Consider the following 23,565-nt stretch of genomic DNA (forward strand, 5'->3'; position numbering starts at 1 on the left):
ATGAATTTACTCAGTTCACTTCATTCGAATTAAAATTCGGTCATGAAGTGAGACGCCCTTTGAAATTGAAAATTGACAGGACTAAAATTGGAGATCTCACACTTAGATTACGTATCGGAAGTGAGGTAGAGATTAAATCGAGTAGGTGAGTTAGCTGAACAGCACCTAAAAAGGGCACAGCATAGAATGAAGCAGGTGACAGATAAAAGCTCTGAGATTCAGACATTTTCCTGAGGGGATGACATGTTAGTACTGTTACCAGTGACAGGAGATCCTTCAAAGTTAGGTTTAGTGGTCCCTATCAAATTGAGAAAAGGTTTAGTCAGGTGAACTATCTAGTAAAGATGCCCGAAAGAATAAAAAGGTATCAGATGTGTCATGTGAACATGTTGAAACTATTATACGAGAAAGAACTGGAGAAACAGGTGTGAGTTATTGCCCCACAAAGTGAGGAATCAAATCCAGATGATGTAGGGTTTTGATGTGTTTCAAAATAGATTTTAAAATGTAGAAGTCCTTGAAGAGTGGGATAGGAGCAGAGAACACAGTTCAAAAATTTGTTACTGCGGTATTAGGATATATGTAAGAATCAGATGGGGAAGACTAATGCTATTGTACATGACATAGACGTAGGGAATACTGCTCTGACAAAACAACACCCCTATTGGCTTAATCCTTTCAAAGCTGGACAGATTCAGATGGAGGTGGAAGCCATGCTTGACGAGGACATCATCGAACCAAGCCAGAGTGAGTGGAGTTCGCCAATTGTCTTAGTTCGCAAACCGGACTGGACTCAATTATTCTGTGTGGATTATTGGAAGGTCAATGCTGTTACAAAATCGATTCCTATCCAATTCCTAGATTGGAGTACTGTATCGAGAAATTCAGTCAAGCCAGTTACAACATCAAATTGGACTGATGCTTGGTTCCTAGCAGATACCTTTTTCAGTCAGCAAAATATATTTCTGCATTTGTAACCTGAAATTGGCTTTATCAGTTTAAAGTGATGCATTTTGGAATGATGAACACATTCGCCACATTCCAAAGACTCATGAACAGAGTAGTAGCTGGGTTAACAAACTGTGCAGGCTATTTGGATGATGTAGTGAACTTTAGTAAGTCCTGGAAAGATCACATGGTATGATTGGCAGAGCTCTTTGAATGACTATGAGAAACAAAATTGGTGATAAACTTAAATAAAACTGAATTTGTGAAAGCAGAGGTGAAGTTCTTGGGATTTAACATTGGTCATGGAAGGTTGACTCCATGGAACACAAAGACGGCCATCAAGGAATTTCCACGACCAACCTCGAATAAAGAGGTGCTCTGATTTTTGGGACTCAGTGGATTCTATGGGAAGTTTGTTCCAAACTTCAGTAGTGTATTAGCACCATTAACTAATTTGCTGAAGAAGAGCACAAAGTTTCGGTGGACAGAAACATGTCAGGAGGCATTCGACCATTTGAAAGCCATATTAACCACCACACCGTGTTAGATACACCAAACTTTTCAAAACCTTTTAAAGTCACCATCAATGCTAGTGACATTGGAGTTGGAGCTGTACTCCTACAAAAGACAAGGATGGGATTGAGCTGCCAGTTGGTTACTTTTTGAGGAAGATCAAAGTTCCCGACTCAGGCGACTGACTGTGTGGAGTTTGCACGTTCTCCCCATGTCTGCGTGGGTTTCCTCTGGGTGCTCTGGTTTCCTCCCACAGTCCAAAGATGTGCAGGTCAGGTGAATTGGCTATGCTAAATTGCCCGTAGTGTTAGGTAAGGAGTAAATGTGGGGGTATGGGTGGGTTGCGCTTCGGCGGGTTGGTGTGGACTTGTTGGGCCGAAGGGCCTGTTTCCACACTGTAAGTAATCTAATCTAACATCCACCAGAGGAAATACTCCACAATTGAAAAGGAACTATTGAGTTTGTTACTAGCCTTACAACATTTTAATAAACAATGTGTCGGAGATGGTTGTGTATGTGGATCACAATCTGCTTACATTGTTAGGGCGCTTTAAAAACGAGAATATGAGACTATTTCACTGGAGTCTTACATTACAGACTTTTAATTTAAAAATCATACATGTTGCAGGTCGTGAGATTGTAATTGCAGATGTGTTATCGCGGATTTAACTGATAAAGTTTAGATGAGATTTGTATTTATTTAATGTTATATAATTATGTAGGTCTATGGGAAGAAGTTGAGATGAATTTATTAAATAAATATGTATAAAAAACAAGAAAAAAGAAGCCATCTTATTATTATGGTTGTTCAATTTTTCTTAAGGGGGGAGATGTTATGAAGATGTGGGTGTACTGTACCTTTAATAAAGTTAAAAGCTAGTAGAACCACCTGACAGCACTAATTGTTCTAAACAAGATACAATGTGTCATGTAGTGCAGTAGTTAAGGTAGCTGGTTGCCTGGAGATAAAAACAGATTTGAATTAGGCCAATTGGTTTAATTTATACCCCCCCAAAAATCGAACTCCAATTCAGTTTGAATTTAGTATATTGACAATCTTAAAAGCCAATGACACAATCCAATGCTTTGGGGGTATAAGACTGGGAAAGTTGAACAGTTAGGAGGAGAACTGCCAAGCCACTAGCACGTAAAGGCTGCCGAAAAATAGCTCTCTTAAAGATATTTTTATCGATCAGTAATCTGTGAAACAGAATCCCCAAGAAGACAAGACACAGGAATACAGAGAAGAACCAAAAACTGCCTGGTTTTGAAATAAGAAGTTTTGTTTCATAAACCTTAATCGGTATTTTTATTGGACCAGTATTGTAGAGGGGAAAGTAAAAGATAGGTTTGAGGAAAGAATAGTAAATAGTTGTTAGTTAATTATTCTTGGCTATACTTTAAGAAATAAAGTTGTTGATTTTTACTTTAAATAGTTCTTGGTATCTTGAATTTTCACAAATTACTGCAAGGGATAAAATCTTTTCTGTGTTGCTGGTTTAAGTTAAGCTGGAGGGTTTACCCCATGTCGTAACACTAACTTGTAACTCTCCAATGCCCTGAGCCTTCACATCTCATCCTCACATAAGCCGCCTCCTATCTCTTGACAAGAGATTCAACTTCCTTAGTAAATCATGGTTCCCTTGCTCGACCTAATCCTTCCTGTCTTACAGGTACATACTTATCAAGAACACACAGTAACTGTTCCTTGAACAAACTTCACATTTCAATTCTGCCCATTCCCTGCAGCTTCCTTCCCCATCCTAAGTCTCGCCTTATTGCATAATGATTGCCTTTCACCCAGTTATAACTTCTGCCCTGCAGTACATATCTATCCCTTTCCATTGCTAAAGTAAACTTAACCAAATTGTGATCACTATCACCAAAGTGCTCACCTACCTCCAAATCTAACACCTGGCCTGGTTCACTACCCACTACTAAACCCAATGTGGCCTCACCCCTTGTTGGCCTGTCTACATACTGTGTCAGGAAACCCTTCTGTACACATTGGACAAAAACTGACCTATCTAAAAGTACTCGAAGTACAGCATTTCCATCAATATTTGGAAAGTTAAAGTCCCCCATAATAACTACCTTGTTACTTTTGCTCCTATCCAGAATCATTTTTATGATCCTTTCCACTACATCATTGGAACTTTTCAGAGGCCTATAAAAAACTCCCAACAGGGTGACCGGTCCTTTACTGTTTCTAACCTCAGCCCACACTACTTCAGCAGAGGAGTCCTCATTAAACATCCTTTCTACCATTGTCCTTGACTAACAATGCCACACCTCCCCCTCTTTTACCACCTTCCCTGTTCTTACTGGAACATCTAAACCCTGGAACTTGCAACAACCATTCCTGTCCCTGCTCTATCCACATCTCCGAAATGGCCACAACATTGAAGTCCCAGGTACCAACCTATGCTGCAAGTTCACTCACCTTATTCTGGATGCACCTGCCATTGAAGTAGACACACTTCAAACCACCTTCCTACCTGCCAGTATACTCTTGTGACCGCAAAACCTTACTTATGACCTCACTATTCTCAACCTCCTGTACACTGCAGCTACAATTCAGGTTCCCACCCCCCTACTGAATTATTTTAAACCCTCCCAAAAAGCATTAGCAAATTTCTGCCCCCAGGACATTGGTATGCCTCTGGTTCAAGTGTAGACCATCTCGTTTATAGAGTTCTCATCTACCCCAGAACGAGGTCCAATTATCCAAGTATCCAAATCCCTCCCTCCTGCACCATCCATGTAGCCACATGTTCAATCCCTCTCTCCCTCTTCATCACCTCCATAGATCGTGGTAGGGAACAGGTGAGAGATAGAGAGAGAGAAAAAAAGAAAGGAAAGGAAATTGGGAAAGCTGGAAAACTATTTAGATAAAAATTACAAATTAATGGAAATCTAGATTCAAAGAACCAGAGCATCTAGGGAGTGACCAATAAGTTTTAAAGGTATTTCTGGAGATAGGTGGGAAAGTGTTATGAGAGAATTAATAAATTATTTAGATCCAAGTGGCAAAGACAGTTGTGATGGGTGGAATGGATGCCATACAAGGGCAGTCCTAATGATGGATTACCTGCATAAATGTTAGGGAAGCCCAGAAGCACTATATCTGTGCTGTGATCATAGCTTTTCAATTGCTTCTCCTGACAGATCCCTGTTATTTGGCACACTCCTGTCATTTTGTTTTATACCATTTTAGAATGCTTGGCTAGATGGCATTGCCAGTGGTCACAAAGCAGACTGCCTAAGTCACCATCACAGCCATAGGCTGACATAGAATCTGAGAGAGGAGGCAATATGAAGAAAAAAAACCACCTCTGGTGGAAGCGAACATTACATTCAAGAAAATAATCCAAATAGATGACGTATTGTTTGAGAGATGCAGGAGTTCTGGCTGTTTTTGTCTAATCAATAATTTATTCACATTGCCTATTTCTCACATTTTTTTCCTCAAGTTTATGTTCAAATTTTATCCTACTTTGAATATGGCGAAGTAGAAGACCATAGCTAATACTTGCATTATTTCCAATAGTGACTGATATAAGCATTATTCTATACCAGTGGAATGATCCTGAGTGACAAATAATAATAGGAGAGCACTCGTCTGCAATAAAACAACATTAAAATTGATTTTAGATTTTTATTGAATGAGCATAAGAAAATGCAGAATGTAAAAAAAACAAATTAATTGGCATGCAGAAACGTATTTGCCATTTGTATATACACATCAGTCAAGAAAATAATTTATAATTTTACTGATTTTATATTTCAGTCAAAGCAACACATCAGTTTTTTGTCTGACCTGTTATAGTATGTGGTGGCAAAGGATAATAAGTACTTTTCAGTGCATTCTCTTAATTTATATTTACACCCAGCAAGAAACCGTAAACTGAACTTCGTAAACAAAATTCTATCAAGATATTTTAAACTTATAGGAACAATGAAAGTAACACTAGTTAATGGGATTGACAAAGATTTTTTTAAAAAAAAGTTTAATACATTGATTCCAACAGGGAAATTAACTATGTGCTCACATTATTATAATTGCTGACTTTTCAGTTGAAGAGATTGAACTCCAAACTAAATTTTCACAGTGATATTTGTTTTCTCATATTCATTTCTGGATTATCTGCCAAAAGTTTCAGGACAAAGCCTAGCACAAGAAGCTGCCTCAACTCACAGATTATTAAACAAAACTGTCCCCTGACTACCATTAATAAGCCCCAAGAAAGATTACTTTTAATTTTAAGCTGCTCATATAGTACATTTTTTTTTGCAGGCCTAGAGTTTTGCGTACCAAAACATGCGAAACAAATTGCAAAAAACGTTTGAAGTAATTTATTTGTCAATTCCATCTTTAGTCAGATTCTCATTTTTATTCTGGGGAGAATGGGAGATAAAAAAAGTTCAGGACCTTTTTGCTATCTATTGCTTTAGATAGTGACATTCTCAAACATATTAGATATAACATTAACAATGTCCTGGGGGCAGAAATATGTGGCAAATGTGCCAAATATAGTATTATGATTTTGTACTGCACAGGGGACATTCACAAGGTATTGTTTGGAAAACATAAAAGCCATCTACCCCAAAATAATGATCCACAATGATACCTCAGGACTATAGTGGATGATAATATCGTTACAGTTCTACAGAAACATTTAAAAAAAGGACAAAAGGTGTCCTCCTCTTCCCTTAATGACAGCAAAGTCCCAAGGTTTGTGGTGTACGAAATATCGGTCCAAACAAAGTGAAGGAAATCAGGATAATAGCATGTACATCCCTTTGGCTAAAACTTCTTGCATGAAGAAATTTGATTGGGTCCTATATATGGCATTGGATTTGGGTAATTAGAATTTAAAAAGGGATGGCATCTCAAATATGATATAAGGAAACTCAACTTGGGAAAACAACTGTATGAAAATGTTACCTCAAGGTCAGGTATGTAAATGCACACCTATATGCAGATTCATTGCATTTCTAGCAGACATCAAATGTGATTGAGCCATTATTTCAATCATTGTATCACCCATATTCCCATTTTTGATGTGTTAATGGAATGATGCACAATAACCTGAAAATAACCATCAATTTACTTTGTTTATGAATAGTGACTCATTTCACTTTTAGCTTCATTGTGCTGTTAAGGAAACAAAACAAATACAAATATCCTGTTGTTACAGATGATATCCAAAGGCACAAGGGAGTACTTTTTGCAGTTTAGTCGCTCTTCTTATCAGTGGTGTCAACAAGACTCTGAAAGGGGGTACAAGTAATAAATGTTAGTAATTATTCAGTTAATGACAATAAATATATTGAACCTTTTCTATAAATTTTAGCATTAATTATATTCTGGCAATCAAGCAGCAAATTGCTTTAGTGAGTTTATAATGCTGGATTGTTACTAGGAATTAAGCAATATTACTGTCAGGAATGGCTGGCTGTGTGCTCATGCTCTGCCTCTTTCCTCCTCCTCCTCCTCCTCCAAAGTGATCATCTAAGTCAGTATTGTCTACAGTGAACATGTGGGAAAGCATCAGGCTCTGACCTACCAAAAGGACGTAACTTGCAATCACCTATTCTAAAACACCATCACATAACTTACAGCAGTTAATTATTTGCAGGAATGTGGGAATATATCAAATAGTAGCAATTTACACATAGAAGAGCCAGATAATCTGTTGAAGCAAAACTGGGGGAAGAAAGTAAAATTAATAAGATAAAACTTTCACTCCCAATTCAGACTGAAAGGATTTAGGAAGGAAATTCAAGAAAAAAGTTTAAAAAAAAGCCAAAGGCTACCTAGGCTTTGTGGGGTACAGGAGCGGATACATTATATGTTAATCAAATAACTGAAAGGTTTGGATGAGGGTTCTAAACTGGAGGAACTCATATAGTTGGATTGAGCATGGAAGGTAAAGTTTAAGACAAACTAAATATGGTTGCAAGATAATCCTTATCTACTGTTTTGCCAAGACTAAGCATTGGCAACCTTTTAACTAACAGAAAAATAAAGAAATAAACAGTTACCACCTTTTTCTTCTAGTTAGAAAGCAATCTTTCTGTTTAAGCTGAAAGAGCATCACAGATTAATTGTACTGCTAAAAGTAAAAGGTAAAAGTGACCACTGCACTGTCCTTGTGGAGACGAAGTCCCACCTTCACATTGAGAATAACCTCCATTGTGCTGTGTGGCACTATCACTGTGTTAAATGGGACAGACTTGAAACTGATCTAGCATCTCAAGACTGGGATCCATGAGGCACTGTGGGCCATCAACAGCAGCAGAATTGTATTCCAGCACAATCTGCAACCTCAAGGCCTGGCATATCCCCCACTCAACCCTGGTTGATTGGCACCACATCTACAAATATTCAATCTCTCCACCACTGGCGCTCAGTAGCAGCAGTGTGTACCATCTACAAGATGCACTGCAAAAATTTATCAAAGATCCTTTGACAGCACCTTCCAAACCCGTGACCACATCCACCTAGAAGGATAAGGGCAACAGGCACTTGGAAACAACACCACCAGCAAGTTCCCTTCCAAGCCACTCAGCACCCTGAGTTGGAAATATACTGCCATTCCTTCACAATTGTTGGGTCAAAAATCCTGGCATTTCCTTCCTAATTGCATTGTGGGTCAACCCACAGCAAATGGACTGCAGCGATTCAAGAAGGCAGCTCACCACCACCTTCTCAAGAGCAAATAGGGATGGGCTATTAATGCCCAAGTCCCACAAATGAATTAAAAAAATTATTTGTATTTTATCTATATTTGTCAATCCTTTCAAATCTGACTCTGTTAAAATGGTAAGGAGACCTCAAGATCTTTAAAAGTCACCTCTTATGAACAGTGTCTCTGTTGAATAATTATGACACCTGTGGAATCATCTATCAAACTCATTGCCACAGAAGGCTGTGGAGGCCAGCTCATTGTGTATATTTAAAACTGAGATAGATAGATTCTTGAGTATCAAGAGGATCAAGGGTAATGTGGAGAAATCGGGAGAATAGCGTTGAAACTGGTGGAGAAAACATGATGGGCTGAATGGCCTAATCTCTGCTCCTATGTCTTATAGTCTTATGGAAAGTTTTATTTTGAATATGATATGCAGGAATGAGATCCTTCCTTCAAGCACCAAATGCTTATTTACTATCTAGGACATAGCTAAATGTAGTTTCATTGTTCCACTTCTTATCTCAATTTTAGAAACTAAACAATGGTCTGTTAAATTGTAAGGTGACACATTAAAGCCTAAAGCTTCTGGGGAACAAACAACTTTGAATATTTTGCTATTTCTCCTAGTCACAGCACATATCAAAAGCCATTTAAAACAAAAATATCAGTCATGAGATTATATTAAATCCCAATCTTTCATATATAAGTATATTTGAAAGTAATTAGCCTATATAAGTGGTGATCAGAAGTGATTATAAAGAAAGATTTCTTGCACGATTGGATACATTGGACAGCAGTTCAGGTAGGTTGTAGTGTTTGAAGAGTGTGCGTGGTATGTTAACAAGGACACTGGAAAAATTAGTCCAGGAAGCACAGATAAAGTTTTCAGCTGAAATGGTGTTACAGCAAAGGTTAAAATGGGCAGTTTCTGAAAATCTGAATACAGGGAATGCTGGTATGGGTATGGAATGTATCAAAATTTTGTAGTAATGATCTAAGAGAACGACAGAAGATATAAATAAATAACACAATTTATAGTTCTAGAAAGTTAAAAACTGAACTGAATTTGCAACTTTGAATAAGTAGTCTTGAGACTTTGGAGCTGGAAAATAATGATCGGTTTGAGATCTTTGGAGAGAAAAGTTGGAGATGGAAACCAGTGACAGAGGACAGATTTGTTGAGAGTGGGAAGGATGGTGGCTGAGGAGGGGAAAGCCATTGACAATGTCAAAAAGCATTTTGGTCTGAAAGAACTGATGAAAAAATCAGAAAGGCTAATCAAAGGTTACACTTAGCTGAAGTATGCAGCAATAGAACTTGATTGAGGGCTGACAATATTGGATCTACATTGGTTTAAGTGGAAAAAGGGCATAAACCTTTGATCAAACACAAGTAAATGCATTTTGAAAATATTGACCATTCAAAATTGAGACAAGGCACTTTTAAAAGGACCATGCCACAATTTCATCAGAAAATATAAAGTAACAAAGAAATATCTCTAAAACAAAAAATGTAAGACATTCACTGTGGAACAAGCTTTAAAGGTAAGGAAAACAGCTAATTTTGTTTCCAATTTCTCTATTTTGTTGCATGCTGTTTGGTCCTGACTTCCTGCTTTAATTTGAATGTGGCTCTCTGTGTTCTGGGCTCAAAGAAGTCACACTGCTGATGTCATGCTGCCAGAGAGAAGCAGTGATGGATTAGGCCCACAGCAGAAGCTGTTGCTTTTCTTCTGTTTGAAAGCTTTACTATTGCTGTCGTAAAACAAACCTAATTAATGCCTAGAGTTCACTGACTGTGAACTTTTGACAGCTGTTCACAATAAAGATATTTCTCTGCTGTTAGCAGTGGTGGACTCTCCCTCTTTATGGGCATTTAAACGGGCATTGGATAGGCATATGGAGGATAGTGAGCTAGTGTAGGTTAGGTGGGCTTGGATTGGCGCAACATCGAGGGCCAAAGGGCCTGAACTGCGCTATATTTTTCTATGTTCTATGTTCCTTTCTGCTTTTGCCAGAATATCTGGTTGAGGACTGGTTTTGAATTCAAAGGTTGCCAAGCAGTGGCAGCACCACTGTCAGCAGGGAGAGAAAAAGACTAGGTTGTAAAGAGAGACAATTCAAAAATAAAAAGTGAGAAGCTAATCAGAGTAGTAACAGAAGTTAATGAAACTGGATTGAATGTTTTGAAGAAGTAAAGAAGAGGATTGATGAGGGCAGAGCCATGATCTATATGGACTTAAATAAGGCATTCAACAAGGTTCCCCATGGAAGACTGGTTAGCAAGGTTAGATTTCACAGAATACAGAGAGAACTAGCAATTTGGATACAGAACTGGCTCAAAGGTAGAAGACAGAGGGTGGTGGAGGAGGGTTATTTCTCAGACTGGAGACCTGTGACCAGTGGTGTTCCACAAGGATAGGTGCTGGGTCCACTACTTTTTGTCAATTATATAAACGACTTGGATGTGAGCATAAGAGGTATAAGTTAGTAAGTTTGCAGACGACAGCAAAATTGGAGGTGTAGTGGACAGTGAAGAAGGTTACCTCAGATTATAACTGGATCTTGATCAGATGGGTCACTGAGCTGAGGAGTGGCAGATCGAGTTTAATTCAGATAAATGCGAGATGCTGCATTTTGGGAAAGCAAACCTTAGCAGGACTTATACACTTAATGGTAAGATCCTAGGGAGTGTTGCTGAACAAAGAGACCTTGGACTGCAGGTTCATAGCTCCTTAAAAGTGGAGTCACAGGTCGATAGGATAGTGAAGAAGGCGTTTGGTATGCTTTCCTTTATTGGTCAGAGTATTGAGTACAGGAGTTGGGAGGTCATTTGCAGCAGTACAGGATGCTGGTTAGGCAACGTTTGGAATATTGCATGCAATGAAACTTCAAAGGGTTCAGAAAATATTTACAAGGCTGTTGCGGGGGTTGGAGGATTTGAGCTATAGGGGGAGGTCAAATAGGCTGGGGCTGTTTTCCCTGGAGTTTTGGAGGCTGGATGGTGACCGTATAAAGGTTTATAAAGTCATGAGGGGCATGGATAGGATAAATAGACAAAGTCTTTTCCCTGGGGTGGAGGAGTCCAGAACAAGAGGGCATAGGTTTAAGGTGAGAGAGGAAAGATATAAAAGAGACCTAAGGGGCAACGTTTTCACGCAGGGGGTGGTACGTGTATGGAATGAGCTGCCAGAGGAAGTAGTGGAGGCTGGTACAATTATAGCATTTAAAAGGCATCTGAATGAGTATTTGAATAGGAAGAGTTTGGAGGGATATGGGCTGGATGCTGGCAGGTGGGACTAGATTAGGTTGACATCGATGAGTTAGATTGAAAGGTCTGTTCCGTGTTGTATATCTCTATGATTCTAAGTATTTTTGATCTGGAAGTTAGAATATCTCTAATACTTCACTGTATTAATGTAGTAACTTAAGAGAACAAGTTTCTTTTTACCTGCATCTTGTCATGCTCCTGCAGAAGACGGTCATATTCCCTCGTCAGTCCATCATATTGTTTTTTGATTGAAGCCATTTCAATCTTTGATTTCTCAAGGGCTTTGCCACAAAAAGAAATAGAAAAAAAGCTAATTAAAATATAGAATGAAATATGTCACTCATTTTCTGACTGAAATATACACAAACCGCATTGTCATTTAATGCCACTTAGGAAACGTTACAAGAATTGTCAAAGATTATGCTATTCTATGGAAAAGATTGGTTTGAAAATTTACACAAAAAATGAAGTTTATACTTATCCTTTGTAGGTTATTTCTGTTAATAGATTCAATGTCCTGGTCATACCATTTTATTAACTCACTCCAGAAGAACCATGTTGAATAGTTTATTGGACTTATTGCTTTCTTTCAGACTACTACAGAGTTATTTGGTCCTTCTGGCATGTGATTTTTTAAAAGCAATACACCACTGATTAGGATGATCAGACAAGAAGTTGGCCTCGTGGCATTGTCATTGGACCAGTGGGCTAAATAATGTTCTGGGCAACTTTTGAATCCTACCAGGCCAGATGGTGAAATGTGAAATCAATAAAAAATCTGGAATTAAAGTCTGTTGACCATGAAACTATTCGTAATTGCTGTAAAATTTCATTAATGTCCTTTATGAAAAGAAACTGCCATCCTTCTTTGGTCTGGCCTACATGTGACTCCAAATCCACAAGTCATTCAGTTATGTCAACTGTTTAAAAGGTAAATAAAAACAAATGAAACAGGACAGACTCTGAAATTGACAATGGCAACAGAAACAACAGCAAATAGACTCCTTCAAAGTCCTCCTTATTAACATCTGGGGACTAGTGCCATAGTGGGAGAGCTGTCCCACAGACTAGCCAAGCAACAGCCTGATAGAAAAAAACTCATGGAATCATACCTTATACACAAAGCCAATACTATCCCTGGGTATGTTCTGTTTCATCAGCACACTGGTATACAGTCTAGAGGAGTTGCCCTAGGGGCCTTCAACATTGACTACAGATAATATGAAGTCTCAAATCACATGCTGCCACTTCTGCCACATCCTTGCCCTGGCTGATAACTCAATATTCCTCTATGTTGAGCAGTGCTGGAGTGAAGCACTGACGGTGACAAGGGCACAGGATGGCGCACTTAAATGTACACTCCCAAGATGCCTTCAACAGCACCAGTACTGACTGAGTAATGATAACGTCCAGTGAATGAATAAAAAAATTCCATTGCATCATGTGGCACTATCACCGTGTTAATAGAACAGACTTCGAACAGATCTTGTAACTCAAGACTTTGCATTCATGAGGGGCCATGAAATATCAGCAGCAGTAGAATCACGCTGCAATATAATTTGCAACCTTATAGGTGGTATATATCCCACTTTACCATTTCTGTCAAGCCTGGTGTTCAACTGGGTAAAGATAGGGATGTCAGGAGCAGCAGTAGGTATTTCTAAAAATGAGGTGTCAAGCTGGTGAGGTACAAAACAGGACTACCTGTGTGCCAAAACGTACAAGCAGCAAGTGACTAGAAATCAGCAATTCCACAACCAATAAATCAGATCTAAACTTTGCAGTCCTGCCACATCCAATCATGAATGGTGATTGACAATTAAACAATTCAATAGAAGAGGTAGCTCCAAAAATATCCTCAACAATGGAGGGAGCCCAACACATCAATACAAAACATAAGACTGAAGCATTTTCAACAATCCTCAGCCAGAAGTGCTGAGTGGATGGTCAATCTCAGGCTCCTCCAGATGCCAGTCTTCAGCCAATTCAATTTAATCCACATCCTATTAAGAAACGGGGTGGTACGTTTATGGAATGAGCTACCAGAGAATGTGGTGGAGACCCTGGTACAATTGCAACATTTAAGAGGCATTTGGATGGGTATATGAATAGGAAGGGTTTGGAGGGATATGGGCCGGGTGCTGGCAGGTGGGACTAGATTGGGTTGGGCATGGATGAGTTGGACTGAAGGGTCTGTTCCCATGCTGTACATCTCTATGACCCTATGGCTGGAGGCACTGGATACTACAAAGGCTGTGGGCTCTGACAACATTTTGACAATAGTATTGAAGACATTTACTCTCAAACTTGCTGCACCCTGGACAATTGTTCCACTACAGCTAAAGCAAGGGCCTTTTCCCTAGTGTGGGAGAATTCAAAACTAGGAGGCATATTTTTAAAGTGAGAGGAGTTAGTTTTGAAAAGGATATGATAGGCAACTGTGGAATGAACTGCCTGAAGAAGTGGTGGATGATGGTGGAGTTACAACATTTAAGACATTTGGATAGGTACATAAATAGGAAAGGTTTGGAGGGATGTGGGCCAAATGCTGGCAAGTAGACTAGTTTAGTTTGGGAACATGGTCAGTGCGGACTAGTTAGACTGAAGGGTCTGTTTCCATGCTTTATAAATCTAACACTGGCATTTACCCAACAATGTGGAAAATTGTCCAGGTATGTTCTGTACATAAAAAGCAGGACAAATCCAACCTGACCAATTACCATCCCATCAGTCTACTGTTAACTATCAATAAATTGATGGATGGTGACACCAAAAGCGCTATTAAACAGTATCTGCTCACTGATGGCCAGTTTGTTTCTACCAGTATCCCGCAGCTCCTGACCTCATCATAACATTGGTTCAGACATGGACAGAAGAGCTGAATTCCAAAGATGAGGTGTGAATGGCTGCCCTTGACATCATGGCCTCATTTGACCGAGTGTGGCATCAAGGAGTCCAAGTAATACTCTTTTCATGTTTTTTTATAGTGGACTTTTTCATTTTACTTACTATTAATTTTAGGCTAACTGGTTTTTAGGTCTGTTGTTGATCCTCTCCTTTATTTTAAAAATGGTGGGGTTATATCTGCAATCCTTCAATCTGTAGAAACTGCTTCAGAATCTCCTGAATTTTGGAAGATAACTACCAATGCATCCAATATTTCCAGAATCACTACCTTTATTATTCCTGGATGTAGATGATCGGGTCCTGATGATTTGCCTTTAATTCTATTAATATTGTAGCGCCATTTTCTTACAATTACTGATTATCTTCAATTTTGCCCTTTCTGTGGACCTTTGGTTCCCTAACATTTCTGGGAGGTTATTTGTGCTGTCTTTTGTGAGGACAGAACCAAAGTATGTGTTAAATTCTCTGCCATTTCTTTGTGGCCCACTATGATTTTCCCTGATATCACTGCTTCTTCTTATAGAAAAGAAACTGAAAAGCTACATTTGTCACCATAGGATTTGAGAATTTGATAAGGTTATTGAAAACAAAATCATACAATGATCCTGTACTTTAGAAGTGGAGACATACAGTATAAAAGCATAAATTTACACTAAGCCCTTATGTTTCATTGATTAAGGGTGATTTGGAATATTGTATCTAGTTCCGGGCACCACAATTTAAGAAGAATAGTAAGGAAGGTCTTTCAGAAGATATCAATGAGATTTATTCAAATAGTGACAGGGATGACAGACTTCAATTGCAGACAGTTTAGGTAGCTGGGACTTTCAATCAGAGAAAGTTAAAAGGAGAATCAAGAGGTGATCAGAATTTTGTAAGGTTTTAGACAGTAAATAAAGATAAATTGTATTACTTTATAATATAAATAAACAATACCAATTTTAAGGTAATTACAAGAAAAGGGAGTTCAGTATTTTTAATTCCAATGAATTATGATGTCGTGAAATGTATTATCTAGAAAAATGATGAAGTATATAACTTTCAAATAGGAATTGAATATTCAATTGAAAAGGAAAATTTGCAGGACTACAGGTAAACAGTGGGAGAATAGAATCAACTGGAGAACTCTTTCAAAAGAGCCAACCCATATGATTATTCAAATGTGCCACATGATTGTGATATATTCACCCATCAAGTAGATTTTACATGCATGTAAATAGGAGAAAAATGTGACAAAAACTAGGAAATTTAATTTACAATTAAGTGTTTCACCACAATTTAGCATATATAATTTTATATAGAATTAGAGTTATGTTTTCTTGTCATGTTTTCCCAAGTACAGTGAAACGTGTACAGTGACACTATTCTGGGTGATATTTTAGGTAGAAAAATAAAGAAGCAATGTTAAAAGTTAAGTATTACAGTCTTTCTTAGTATAAAGTAGAAAATTAAAGAAATAGAGTTAAAAGCTAAACAATTAAAACGTTAAATATAAGACACATAACAGAAAGGTACCTAAAACTGCAAATAAATAGAATTAGTAATTCCCTGAGAAAGCAATGTGAGTATACCTACACAACATTGCCTGCAACAATTCAAAACAGCAGTTCACCATCATCTTATCAAGGGGAATCAGAGATGGACCATAAATGTTGGCCCAGCCAGTAAAATCCACAATCCATAACAGATTTATTTTTAAAATGAGAAATACTTTCTCACATACTGTAGAATTCTCCTTTCCAGAAAGCATGGGAAACTGTGTCATTGAATTTTTCAAGGCACTGTTAGACTTTTAATAGCCAATGGAATCAAAGACTATGTGGGGGAGAAGAGGCAGGCAGACAGACAGAAAAGTGGGGTTGAGACTGCAATCAGATCAGTCTTGATCTTAATGAAATGGCATAGAGTAGGCTTGAAGGGCTGAATGGCCTAATGCTGCTATGTCCCCTGTTCTTATGCAAGGAAAACTTAAGAAAATTCTCCTTTTTTTTTGCTACTCTCATATAGGAAAATATCTACAGCAAAAATGGAGGTAAATTAATAGATTAGGAAATTCAGCATGTAGCAGGGACAGAAATTGCATTTGTCAAAGCTATACAGGCGATTGAAAAGCCGTCCAATTTTTGGACATCAAAATCGTTTTGAAATTCTGGCTTATTTTCATACTTGAATTGGTGTTGTAAAGACATTGCCGATTATGCAAATTTTCTGGTCACCTTTTGTCAATTAAGTCTTTTATTCTATATGAATGACCCTTAAATGCTTCCTAAATCAACAGTACAGAACACCTTTCAACAAAGCTCTATCATTCAACACTGAAATTACTGAGGGCAAAAATTGTAAACCTGAATATGTTAACCATGGACTGCCTGGTTATTAACAAGATCATAGTAACTGATAATACTTGACCTTCTGAAGGATAAAATGTTATCTCTGCAACACAAACAAGATCTTACATAGCTCACAACTTTTCCTTACATCTCCAAACAGGTAGGAACTACTTATTACTTGAATTGTTGATCCCTAAATAGATGCCTGTGATCAATGCAAAGCTTTCCCTAAATCTTTTAAAAATATAAACCAGTTCTTCTATTCCACACAATTAGCATTAACTATTATATTTTGCAATTGTATTTATCTATTATAATTGCATATTTCATCTATACCATTCCTATTCTAATAAAGATCAAGATTTGAAACTTTGCTCAGATAGTTCAGTTCAAAATTTTAACTTTCCTCTACAACTACTGGCCAATGTATAGTAAAAGTTAGAATAACATGTCTACTTCAATTTTCAAGGAATTGGCAGCCAGACATTTGGCCAGCCATTAAAGCTTGTGAAAGTGTGACAAAATAATTGTTTCAAGGGTTCCTTTTATGGTTCAGTGAGCTTATTCAAGCTGAGTAATATCAGCCAGAAAGATTGCAGGTTTGGTGTTCAGACTTTGCTGAATTTACTGGATTCAGCTTGGAATAGCAATAGGACACTATAATTGGTTTCAGTGCCACGAGAGCAGCAGGATTGATAAAAGAAAAACCAAGTTCCCAGAAAGACCCTTAGGTTAAGTGAATCTCTTTAAACAAAATGGTAATTACATATTGTAATTATATCCTACAAATACTAATATCGTGTCTTAGTTATTCCTTTTCATTAGAATCAGCAGTCTCATGTGGCATTCCTCACAAATAGGAATATGCTCTCACTATCCAATTTCTAGATGTACAAGCATGTGACCAACGGAAGGAGTTATTATAAGATTCCATTTATTATGTGAACTGGATAATACAATTTTCTGAAAGGTAGACTGGTCAACACTTCAGCTGATACCACCCAATACAAATTGTTAAACGGATTTATGTTAGAGGCAGGAGTGACAGTACAGACTAACAGCTGCACAAACTACATCTGATCAGGTCACTGCTCACTGTGTCAACCAAACTCACAAGTGTACCAAATACTTCACACTGAAAAGAATCCCAGTCTTCCTGGAATTACCCCCACTCTGCAGTAGTACAAGTGCTTTTTCTCTACCAGCAAGAGGCTGTCGTCAGGCCAAAAAGACTTTCTGTGTATCATATCTGGTAAATGAATTTAATGCTGGTGAGATACCAAGTAAGTTGACCACACTTACCAATGCCTGGTGGGTCTTGTCAAACAGTGGGTCTACACAGCTAATCACAATAGGCAGAATACCACTGTCCTTAACTAGCATGTGCTTGCAAAGCTCAAACATAATATCTAATGATGTAGAGGTGCTGGGTGTTGGACTGGGGTGGACAAAGTTTAAAATTCACACAACACCAGGTTATAGTCCAACAGGTATAAATCAGACCAATCGTAATCTCTGTCATATTTGAACATCAGTTGAGCATTGAACAATAATTGTGCCATTAGTAAGATCACTTATTTCTATTACCTGATACTACTGATGCCTTAGCTCACCTGAAACCTTCACTGTGTCATTGTTTGTTGATTATTTCAATACCCTCTTGATTGGCTTTCTATGTATACTTCATAAATTTAAGGTAATCCAAAACTCAATTATTCATAACCGAACTTTCACCGAGTCCCACTTACCCATCATCTTTGTGCAGGTTGACCTCAAATGTAGCACTGCCTTGATTTTAAAATTCTCATTGTTGCTTTCAAATCCTGACCATGACCCTCCCAGCTTTGTAAGCCTTTTATTTCTGTGTATTCCTGATAATGGCCTCTTGGGTGGACACTTTGAAATTCAGCATTGGCAGTCAAGATTTTAAATTTTAAAGTTCCCTCCCAATACCTCTCAATTTCTCAACACTTCTATACTGTTGCTTAAAACCTACCACTGATTAAGCTTTTGTTCAGCTGTTCTAATAGCTCCTTACATGCTTGATGTCAATTTTTGCTTGATTACACTCCTGTAAAGCACCTTTTGATACTTGACCATGTTAAAGGCACTGTAAATGAAAGTTACAGAAGTGAATAGAAAATTGATATAAAAGTCTCAAAACAGAATAGTCTTACCTTCTGTGGTTTTCTTTAATTCAGCCTTTAATTCCTTGATGTTGTTAATCAGCTGATTATTTTCCTCTTCCAATTTCTTAGTTCCATCATCTTTACCTCTAGTTAAAGCCTATTGATAAAAGCAGATCAAGTGTAAATTCCTAAGTGAGATGTGGGTTGTAGTGAAAAACCACTTGCGTTATATTCCTTATTTATCATGTAAGAAAATAATAATATATCTAGTAATGATATGGTTTCTTTTTGCCTTTTGATCTAGGCCACTGGAGAAACCTGGCAGCTGGAACCATCTGCAAAGTTAGGACAACTCAGGAATGTGAATGTGAATTTTAATTTATTGTCGCATGTACTGAGGCACAGTGAAAAGCTTTGTCTTGCGAGCAATACAGGCAAATCACCAAGTAGCATAGATAAGTGAATAATAGGTAAACAGCTGTAAAACAAAAGCAGAGATACAGGAGAATGGTAAGAATTTGTCAGCCCATTCAGTATTCTAACAACAGTAGGGTAGAAACTGTTTCAAAATCGGCTGGCGCATGTATTCAGGCTTCTGTACCTTCTCCCTGATGGTAGTGGTTGTAGAAAAGCATTGCGAGAGTGGGATGGATCTTTGATAATGTTGGCAGCCTTTCCTTAACAGCAGGGCTGGTAGATGGATTCTATAGATGGGAGGTTGGCCTTTGTGATTGTCCGGGTCAAGTTCACCACTCTCAGTAACCATTTCCGATCTTGAACGGTACAATTGCCATACCAGGCAGTGATACATCCAGACAACATGCTCTCGATGGTGCACCTATAAAAGTTGGCATGGGTATTTGCCGTCATGCCAAATTTCTCAACTGCTTGAGGAAGAGGAGACGTTGTTGGGCCTTTGTAACCAGTGCGTGAATATGAAGAATCCAAGAAAGCTTGTTGTTGATGACCATTCCCAGGAGCTTGACACTCTCCACTCATTCCACCTCTGTGCTGTTATTGTGTAGGGGGCATGAGTAACATCCCGCTGAAAATCAATAATGAGTTGTTTGGTTTTGCCAGCATTGAGAGCTAGGTTGTTCTCAATGCACCATTTTTCCAGGTCTTCCACCTCCCATCTGTAATCTGTTTTGTCGCCATCTGAGATTCAACTGACAATGGTGATGTCATCAGCAAACTTGTAAATGGTATTAGTCTGGTATTTGGCGACGCAGTCATGGGTATATTGCAAGTACAGTTACGGGGCTGAGTAAGCACCCCTGGGGGGCTCCAGTGTTGAGTGTTAGTAAGGATGAAATATTGTCCCCAATCTTTACTGATTGTGGCCTGTGGGTCAGGAAACTGAGGATTCAGTTGCAGAGTGTGGGGCTTAATCCGAGATCACTAAGTTTAGGAATCAGTCTCAAGGGGATAATAGTGTTGAAGGCTGAACTGCAGTCAATGAGTAGGATTCTTACGCTATAGCATGTCAAAATCTAATAGCTGATTATTTTGGAATGCAAGTACAAACGCTTGTAATGGGTTAGTATATAAATACCTCAACTGGTGTAACTGAACTAAAAAAGCCACACTTGCTCCTAAGGCTGTGACAGTGTCAGATTTGAGCATGGATACTAGAATTTAGACGCAGTGCCCCCTGGAATCCAGAATTACCCATATTTGCTGGACATTGCATGCCTTGAGTAAGGATGCTACTAGGTTTTCAATTGTGGTACCTCTCCAACAGTCCTGCATATATTCACTGATTTGCAGACAATGTATGGTGTGCTGCAGGCAGATCTAGATCTGCACTCCATTTTCCAGCCATCTGTTTACCTGTGAACATCTGGCCCCAGTCAGCTTTTGAAAGTTCTTGCCTAATAGTCAAAATTAGCCTTCCTCCAATTTAGAACCTCAGCTTTTAGATCCGGTCTATCCTTTTCCATCACTATTTTAAAAATAGTAAAATTATGGTCGCTGACCCCAAAGTGCTCCCCCACTGACACCTCAGTCACCTGCCCTGCCTTATTTCCCAAGAGTACGTCAAGTTTTGCACCTTCTCTAGTAGGAACATCCACATACTGAATCAGAAATTTTTAATGTACACACTTAACAAATTCCTCTCCATCTCAACCCTTAACACTATGGCAGTCCCAGTCTATGTTTGGAAAGTTAAAATCCCCTACCATAATCACCCTATTATTCTTATTGAGATCCCCTTACAAATGTGCTTCTCAATTTCCCGCTGAATATTAGGAGGTCTATAATTCAATCCCAATAAGGTGATCATCCCTTTCTTATTTCTCAGTTCCACCCAAATAACTTCCCTGGATGTATTCCCAGGGATTTCCTCACTAAATACAGCAGTAATGCTATTCCATATCAAAAACGCCACTCCCCGTTCTAGCCTTCCTGTAGCATTTGTATGGAACATTAAGCTGCCAGTCCTGTCCATCCCTGAGGCACATTTCTGTATTTGCTATGGTATCCCAAGTCCCACGTTCCTAACCATGCGCTGAGCTCATCTGCCTTCCCTGCATTGAAATAAATGCAGTTTAATTTATCAATCCTACCTTGTTCTCTGCTTTGTTCCTTCCTGCCCTGACTGTTTGACTTGTTCCCTTTCCCAAATCTACCAGTCTCAGATTGATCTCGTTTCTCAATATTTCCCTGGGTCCCACCCAACCTTACTAGTTTAAATCCTCCTGAGCAGCTTTAGCAAATCTCCCTCCTGGTATATGAGTCCACTTCCAATTCAGGTACAATCTATCCTTCTTGTACAAATCACCTCTACCCCAGAAGAGATTCCCATGATCCAAACATGTGAACCCTTCTCCTATGCACCAGCTCTTCAGCCGCACATTCATCTGCTCTATCCTCCTATTCCTACCCTCACTAGCTCGTAGCACTGGGAGTAATCCAAGTACCATTACCCATGAAGACCTCCTTTTTACATTCCTGCCAAACTTTCTATATTCTCCCTTCAGAATCTCATCCTTTTCCCTTCCTATGTTGTTGGTTCCAATGTGCACAATTACCTCTTGCTGGTCCTCTCCCTTTTGAGAACATTCTGCACCCTCTCTGAAACATCCTTGATCCTGGCACCAGGGAGGCAACACACCATTCTGATTTTTCACTGCTGGCCACAGAAATGTTTGTCTGTGCCTCTGACTAGAGAGTCCCCTATCACACTCGAGAGAGTGTGAAGTTGGAAAAGCACTGCAGGTCAGGCAGCATCTGAGGAGCCAGAGAGTTGACGTTTCAAGCAAAAGCCCTTCCTGATGAAAGACCTCTCCTGCTCCTCGTTTGCTGCCTGACCTGCTGTGCTTTTCCAGCACCATGCTCTTGACTCTAATCTCGAGCACCAGCAGTCCTCAGTTTCGCATAGCTCCCTAACATAATCAATCACTTGAAACCCGACATACGCCTCATTACATTACAGCCTGTCTCAATACAGAAATTTGGCTGTCTGTGGTACATTCCTGAGAGTCCATCACCCCCTAAGTTTTCAAGATAGCAAAGTTGTTTGAAATGGGCACAGCCACAGAAGACTCCTGTACTACCTGCCTACCCCTCCTACCTTTTCTGGCATTAACCCATCTAACAGTCTGTATCTGCAGCTTTTCTCCCTTCCTATAACTGCTATCCATCACACACCTTATCTCTTGTAAATTCCTCATTGCTTCTAACCGATCCATTCGATCTGATAGGATTCAGAACCAAAGACGAGAGAAGGCAAGAGAATCCCGATAAGAGGTGCAATTCCAGACTCTTTCCTGTGGTTTCTTCCCAAAATTGGGCATCTTTTCTAACCTTGGGTTTGAAGCCCCCAACAATAATTTTATCTTCTTTAGGGATTTTGGTAAGTATGGTATCCAAGGCGAAGTTGAAGCCTTCGTTGGACACATCTATGGCATCAGGAATTGGAGCAGAGGCACTCACAGATTGATAATTCATACAGAATACCTGACAGTTTTGAACCCATTCTTCTGTATAGGAAAAAGCATGCATTCAAAGCTTGCCAATGTGCAACAGTTATTTGTTTTTTTAAATGTAAATTATCATTTTTTCAAATTCTTCTAATGTCATTCTTTTACATTTAGTTGCAAAGACCAGAATGCATCAGTAATATTTGTCGAGAGCTACCATCAAAGGTACAGGTTGATTTCTGTGGGATACTTCCCCTTTCTCAATAGGCCAAATGCTAGACGTTAATTCAGGCATTCAACATTCCAAACTAAGAACTTGCAAAACTGGTTCAATTATTGCTAGGCTGTGTGTTGCAGTTCTCAACTCCAACGTTTTTAAGTGTCTAAAAATACCATGTACAAATTGCATACTGAATGGTTTTAAAGTGCACCAAATAAATAATAGGTCATAATAAAATAAAGACATTTCAACAGATCTGAAAACATTACCTTTTTCAGTTCTTCATTTTCCTCCATGTACCTCTTAGCAGCATTATTGGTATTATCAGTTTGAACTTGAAGTGCCTGACTTTCTCCCATTGCAATTGCCAATTCTGAGATAAGAGTGATCATACGTCTAAGGACACTATGAAACGAAATAAAGTAGGTCATTGTAAGAAAATGCTATAATATTCATACTGTGGAAAGCTTTCACAGTTCAATGCAAGAACTGTTGTTTTAAGGCAAGAGCCTTAGGAAGCACAGAGAGTAGGACCTGGCAACTGAAAGAAGCACCAATGGAAAAACTATGTGCTGGCTAAGAGAAATCAAGTGTATCCAGGCTACTAATGTGTATTCTTTAACT

At 38.7% G+C, this 23,565-nt stretch overlaps 1 protein-coding gene across 1 annotated transcript in view; it reads right to left on the reverse strand.

Moving 5' to 3' along the window:
• Positions 1-5,135: 5,135 nt before the first annotated feature.
• dus4l (dihydrouridine synthase 4-like (S. cerevisiae)) overlaps positions 5,136-23,565 on the reverse strand; it is a 65,537-nt gene continuing 47,107 nt past the window's right edge. Inside the window, exons 9-12 of the mRNA XM_060842894.1 lie at positions 23,211-23,346; positions 18,844-18,952; positions 11,610-11,710; positions 5,136-6,735 (exon numbers count right to left, since the gene is read on the reverse strand). Coding sequence (XP_060698877.1) covers positions 6,700-6,735; positions 11,610-11,710; positions 18,844-18,952; positions 23,211-23,346 — 382 coding nt within the window. The 3' untranslated portion in view covers positions 5,136-6,699. The remainder of the gene's footprint in view (positions 6,736-11,609; positions 11,711-18,843; positions 18,953-23,210; positions 23,347-23,565) is intronic.

The sequence above is a fragment of the Hemiscyllium ocellatum genome, chromosome 23 (assembly GCF_020745735.1).
Source record: "Hemiscyllium ocellatum isolate sHemOce1 chromosome 23, sHemOce1.pat.X.cur, whole genome shotgun sequence".
Lineage (NCBI taxonomy): Eukaryota > Metazoa > Chordata > Chondrichthyes > Orectolobiformes > Hemiscylliidae > Hemiscyllium > Hemiscyllium ocellatum.